We start from the raw sequence: 6,387 nt of genomic DNA, 5'->3' as shown, positions 1-6,387 counted from the left end.
AACTGCGTGCAATAAAATTTACATTAAACTCAAACAAAATTCTAATATATATATATAAATATTTTTTTTTGACAGGAAGTAAAAACTGCAATTTTTTGAAAAGATATATAGCACGTGTATTTAAATGTTTGTATATGTATAAAATTTCAAATATATATATATATATATAAAAATATCTTAATCATACAATTACCAACATTATTAAAGCACAAATTAGATCATTTATGGTAATAATATCAAATATTCATTCTTATGCAGACTAGTTTTTAATTATGGCAAAAATGATACATATAACAACTCATATGTATCCATAAATTATATACAATGTCTTACAACAATTTAAATAAAGGGACAATCGGATATATTCCAGAACTCGTATCAATCTGTCATAATTTCTTATGCACATAATTTAACATTTAAATGCTGCTCTTTAACAGCACATTTTATAGTTCAAGTTTTTTGTATGTGTATAAAAGTTTCATAAATATTCAACTAGATGTATAAATAATTTAATAAGGCAAAACATTTTGGATTTTACAATTTCATAGTATAAAAAAATACCATCTATATAGCATCTAGAGTTGTATACTACAAATGTATTGAAAATACAAAGGGTATTGCCAATCTAGTGGCACAATCGGAATGAGTGTGGATCTACAATCTACATGAAAAAGCAAATAAAAAATTTATCAAAATTTCTATATTTTAAAAATCCCGCCAAAAACAAGTGGCGCTATTTACTGTTTAGTGCACTAAATGAGCTTTTCGGTTTCGCCCCTAGAGGACGCTTTCATGTACAGTGGCGGGTTTTTTTAAGATATAGAAATTTTTAACATTGATTTATTTAGCAATGAAGCCTCATCCGTGGAAATATCACTCTATATTTTCGACTTACTTTTTCATATAGATTCATCCTCTGTCCGCCTGAGGCACCAGACTAGAGACACCTTATATAGAAGTTTACCCGTATTCAGAGGTGACTGTGAAACTGAAGCTTCCATCTTTAACGTAAGTGCCATGATACCAAATTCTTGTATCTAAAAGAACAATGTCTCCAGCATAAACAGTAAAATTAAAACGTGTACAAACATTATCACATTCTGGTGTCGGAGCAACAGTCCAACTTTTATTGCCTATAATTTGTCCTTGCCACATGAGACGTGAGATGTAATCCAGCTATGAAAAAGAGAATAATTTTAATTAACAAAATTGTAATTTTAAAAATTAATTAACGATACAATTTATTATTCCTAGTATACGTACATGCATGATAGCACCTTCTTCGTATCCCAAAAAAACATAATTGGAATAAGGTACTTCTACATCTTCTGGCAAAAAATGAGGTAGACTATAATATTTTTTCATCGCATCCAAAACCTGAAGGTTGCAGTTTTTCCAACCAACATACCAGGGATCTTTTCCATTAAGTTGCAAGGCTCTTTCTTCGCTCATTGCAAAAACATCATGTAAATTAGTGAGATTACTTTTGAAATGTAAAAACTGACATTCATCTACTGAATCATAAGCACCATCAATATTTTCATATAAATCTTTGAAAAATTTCCAGCTAAATACCTTCGAAGCTGGCCAATGACTTGCAGCATTTTTTATCACCATAGGCCTAGAAGAATAAGCGTATCGCTTAAATTCTTCTCTAGTTAAATTTGGCAAGATCAAAGCTGAAGTAATACCACGACAATAATCACAATTTGATATTGGTCTTGTAAACTCCCATATGAAATAATTGTTAGGTATTAAGCATCTTGTTTCGCGAATACTTTTCATTACATCAGTGTACAGGTATTTAAAAAATACGCTACAAAATATTGGTGTAAAAATGGCAAGCAGTACTTTCTTGGAACATACATAATGAAAATAAAAACTTCTCTTATGTTTTGCATCATTTTTTATGCCAATTGATTTCAGATCTGCTAGTGATGCACCTTGTTCCAGAAAACTCTCATTTAAAGATAAGAAAGCTTCTTGTATATTTTCTAACAGGTTATCACCTTCTTCCATTACTAGTAGTATGAATAAATATTTAAGTAATCATTGATACTTAATTATTTGAAAATCTGTATGGATGTATTTATATCATCGATTTTCATAGTATATCAATTATAGGTGTTTAACTTGATGACAGTATTATTTCAGTCATCAATAATAAAAAAGTAATATTCATTACTTTGTGTTCCCTTTTTTCATTCAATTCAATAATTGTGCGTTATTCTTCAAACATAAATTTCATACAACAGGGGAACACATGTTGTTACTTTGAACGGCATCAATGACACCATACACATAGGTATATGTATTTCTACGAAATGTATAGCTATACAATTCTCCTACTTTCATATATTACACATACACGAACACCGTGTTAAACCTTGAACCACTTATCTTTCACCGAAATGCGAAGCGTTACATCGATTATGCAACAAATAGAATCGTTTTCTGAATGATAGGAGTTCCTATGTTCTTTGATTCTTACGTAAAGTAAAAGAAAGTCTGAAGGCCAGCTTACTTAGCTTCGAGTAATTTAAAACCTTAATAAGAAGTTTCCTGTTCATGTGTTGAACAGATGGGAGTGGATGCAGATGTTTTATACTTATGCGGGCAAGATACTTGATATCCAAGTACGAAATTTCAGAATAACGAATCATTCTGTATGGATATGTAATTGAAAAAGAAAAAATAGGAACAAGACAATAAAGAAGACTTAAAATTATTTATTTTATCAAATCACACAACATGATGTACAAGTCTCGCTTAAACGGACATTGAAATAGTTTTTAAACGTGCAAATACTTATGAATTTAATGTAAATGTTACGATAGATGTTTGATTTGTCGTTTTTTTCATGATTTCCTTCTCAGTTGTACATATTACAGAGTATAAAATTTCATTTACAGCAGTTATAATACTAAAATTATATGGTATTAGCTTGCTTACGCCTGTTGAGACACAGTCTACTTCATTTTTTTTTTCTTTATTGAAATTTTGAGACGGACTTTTTTTTGACAATCTGTCTTGTATATAGGCCAATGTTAAAATGCATTGTAAATGTATTTATTTTAACAAGTTCGTTGTTTTCGTAAACAATTAATACGATTATGTTGAATATCATCAACTCGTTTCGTGTCTGCAGACTATATTTCTGTATAGTAACAGTTTATTGCAACTCGGATAACGCGTAGAAACCGTATCCTTGTATTCTTGTTTTATACAGTGAGAGGCAAAAGTGAGTAGACACTGTTCAAAATAGAATACCTAGGTTAAAATTGGGCTAAATAACTTGAGGTTTTTTGAGAAGCTATAAAAATTAATTCATTAAAATATGTATACACATAACTTATCTGACTCTACGAAAGACATTTTAAATTTTCATTATAGGCTCAAATAAAAAAGTTGAAAAATTACCGTTCATTATTTTTTTTCACGAGTTTAACAAATTGTAATTTTTTAAAATGATGAAAATATATATTTTAGTGAATTAATTTTTATAGCTTTTCAAAAAACCTCAAGTTATTTAGTGCAATTTTAACCGAGGTATTCTATTTTGAACATTGTCTACTTACTTTTGCCTCGCACTGTATATAGGAAAATTAATTCTCGATTATTCTTCTTTTGCTAAGCATAACATTTACAAAAGGTATTTTGATGTTAAACATAAAATAAAATTTAAAATAATTCGAATTTAATCGAATTTAAAAGTTGAAAAATAAAAAGTTGAATTATTTCTCGACGAACTTCAAAAGATTGTAAATGCAACATCATAACTTCTTTCTTCGTTTCCTCCTATAAATGTAATTTTACTTTAACGATTTAAATAAACGGAAAAAGTAAAGTTTGATGTGTTCGTTTAAACGATAATTTTGTTTCTAAGGTAATAAAATGTTTTTAATGTAAATGTATTTTATAAGAGTAAAAAACTTATTATATTTACAAATCTTATGTATAATCCAGAGAAATTGAAATTACAAATACAGCATTATTTTAATGTACAAAAGTTTTAGATAGTTGAGAAACCATAATGCTACGATAAACACATAATAATTGGAAAGTACGTTTTTTTCTAAATTTCAATTTGTCAATCTTATAAAACAACTGCCATTATTTTTCAATAAAATTAAAAATCATTTACCTAAACAATTTTCTTAACAAGAATACTTTTATTAGAACATATCAGTTATAATTCAACGCAAAATAAGTTATTACTTACTGTTAAAAATGTGTGACTAGTACAGTCGTGTTTGTATCAATGCTTACACCTGATTACACTTTGCTTTTGAAGAAACAGAAATTTCCATCAACGGTTGATCAGAAGTAGCACCATTTGCCAAGGATAGCGTCTTTTATAGCAGATATGTATTGCGCAGGAACCCAGTATATCCAATATCTTGAAGCTTCTGTTGGGCCTAGTTGTATGGCCTACAATTTTTAAGAGTATTTAAGTTTTAATGCTTATTCAATTTCTAGTTATTACTCAAATACAAACCATAATGTGATATTCTGGATGATCATGAATTGGTTCACTGTGTACACCTTTTATAGAATTCATAGGTATTTTGTCTGTTCTTTCTTTTGTACCGATCCATAGTTGATCTTGTTCCAATTTAAATGTTAATCTAACTTTACCACCAGATTTATTTAACATACCAGCCAATGGAAATTCTGGTAAAGGTTCCTAATTTTAATTGAATTAAATTAACAATCAAAATAATGATAAATAACTTGTATAAGCGATATATTTTAAAAATATCCTACCTTACTATTTAATATACCAGGCATGACATCTTCAGGGATACCCTTATCTAATACTTTCCTATGCATTTTCTGTTGAGATAAAGGTTCCTTATTTGTAGTGGAAGCAGCTTCATCCGAAAGATCTTGTTTCGTTGGAATTGACACAGCTAACACGTCGTCTAACTTTGATCCTACTACCATGACTTTGGCACCTTAAATGTATTGTACAAAACATATAACAAATATTTTTCAACATAATTTAAAAGGCAATAATTTATTAAATTATCAACATTACCTTTTGTAACACCCAAACTTCTAAGTGTTTGTTCATCTTTGGCTAATCCTTTGATCATAACTTTCTGCATAGCTTGTGGCACAGATATGATGTTCTGAAGGTGCGCTTTTAATTCTGCCACAGTACCGTCAAGCGCAAAATTTACATTTATTCTCTGTTTGTTATAAATCACTTTAAAGTCTATATTCTCTTGTGATGAATTTTCTGAGGTAATTGAATTATCATTATCTTCTGTTTGCGAGTTTTGAACTTCACGTTTTAATGCTGAATCCTTTGTTCCTATTGTTGAGTCCTCATTGGAATTCGTGTTTGATACTAATTCAGAACAAGATGTTGAGTTGAAAGAGTTGTCATTGCTTTCCTTTTTTGTAGCATCTAAAAAATATGAAGAGTCTATATGTTTCAGATATCACTTAAATAAGGTTATGTCTAAAATACATATTTTCTAGACAATATGTAAAATGCATTTCACTACAAAAACTGATAAAATCTCATGACTGCACAATATTTGAAAGAATCTGAAAGAAGTTATGTATAAAATTTAAGCTGGAACAGCGATTGTTTTTATAAAATTAACTCAACGTATACAACAACTATTCATAATATTGTACAACATGATTTTTTTACAGGCAAATATTAATAGCAATCAAAATAATGAAAAATAAATGTAATGAGTGATAATGCAAAATATTTATTGGTTGATAACTGTTAGTAAAAAGTATGAAAAATTGCCAAGCTAGTACGTACCGACGTACTCCATGATGAACTATATTTCGTTATCCAATCAAAACTATTGTAGGATGCGTTGCAGTTCCTGCTAATTCGTATTTGCAGTGATCCTTGGAATGACTTTCAAATTTTCAAACACACTCTAGAAATATAAATGAAAGTACATTTTTTATCCAAAAATCAAGGATCCAAAAGAATCAACGAATAAAGAATGCTGTCACGTTGATTTGATGTTCTTATTTCAACGTCAATTTAAACGACAAAGTACAAATTAAAGCGTGTTATACAATGAACTATCCGTTCTCCACATAGGCACAGTAGTTTTCCAAGAAGTGTAAATACGAGGAAGTATTTATATATATATGTAAAGTTTTATTCTTAGATTATTCATTGACAATATAATGGACCATTTTATACGCGTTATTTTAAATCACAATATTCAATAAGTTAATTGTTGTACTTATTACAATTTTGATAAACTGCGCAATGCTGAAGAATTAAATTTTTCTAAGGTCTGCTTATAAACTTCACATTTCTGAACTCGTCTATTCAATATAAATCCGTAATTATCAATTATCGGTATATACACAACGAGTTCGAATTCGTAAATTTGAATA

General features: G+C 28.9%; 2 protein-coding genes across 3 annotated transcripts; both read right to left on the bottom strand.

Annotated features, from left to right (window-relative positions):
- Positions 1-67: 67 nt before the first annotated feature.
- On the bottom strand, positions 68-3,449 carry LOC114875396. The gene is made up of 2 exons (XM_029185621.2): positions 1,264-3,449; positions 68-1,176 (listed from the first exon to the last, which is right to left on the bottom strand). The coding sequence occupies exons 1-2, from the start codon at positions 2,017-2,019 to the stop codon at positions 961-963; spliced, it is 972 nt and encodes a 323-aa protein (XP_029041454.1). The 5' UTR covers positions 2,020-3,449; the 3' UTR covers positions 68-960.
- A 40-nt stretch (positions 3,450-3,489) lies between these two features.
- On the bottom strand, positions 3,490-6,330 carry LOC114875346 (ubiquitin domain-containing protein UBFD1-like). Of its 2 annotated transcripts, none has more exons than XR_003789245.1 (6): positions 5,789-6,324; positions 5,042-5,416; positions 4,768-4,958; positions 4,499-4,687; positions 4,223-4,431; positions 3,490-3,798 (listed from the first exon to the last, which is right to left on the bottom strand). XR_003789245.1 is itself a non-coding variant. In XM_029185511.1 (6 exons), the coding sequence occupies exons 2-6, from the start codon at positions 5,799-5,801 to the stop codon at positions 4,321-4,323; spliced, it is 879 nt and encodes a 292-aa protein (XP_029041344.1). In that variant the 5' UTR covers positions 5,802-5,912; positions 6,238-6,330; the 3' UTR covers positions 3,913-4,320. The 2 variants fall into 2 exon arrangements, 1 of the variants encoding a protein (XP_029041344.1); XM_029185511.1 differs by lacking the exon at positions 3,490-3,798 and having other exon boundaries at positions 3,913-4,431; positions 5,789-5,912; positions 6,238-6,330.
- Positions 6,331-6,387: the final 57 nt, after the last annotated feature.

This window comes from Osmia bicornis, chromosome 7 (assembly GCF_907164935.1).
Source record: "Osmia bicornis bicornis chromosome 7, iOsmBic2.1, whole genome shotgun sequence".
NCBI classification, from domain to species: Eukaryota; Metazoa; Arthropoda; class Insecta; order Hymenoptera; family Megachilidae; genus Osmia; species Osmia bicornis.
The sequence above is the reverse complement of the archived record's forward strand: the minus strand, read 5'-3'. Positions and strand labels throughout refer to the sequence as shown.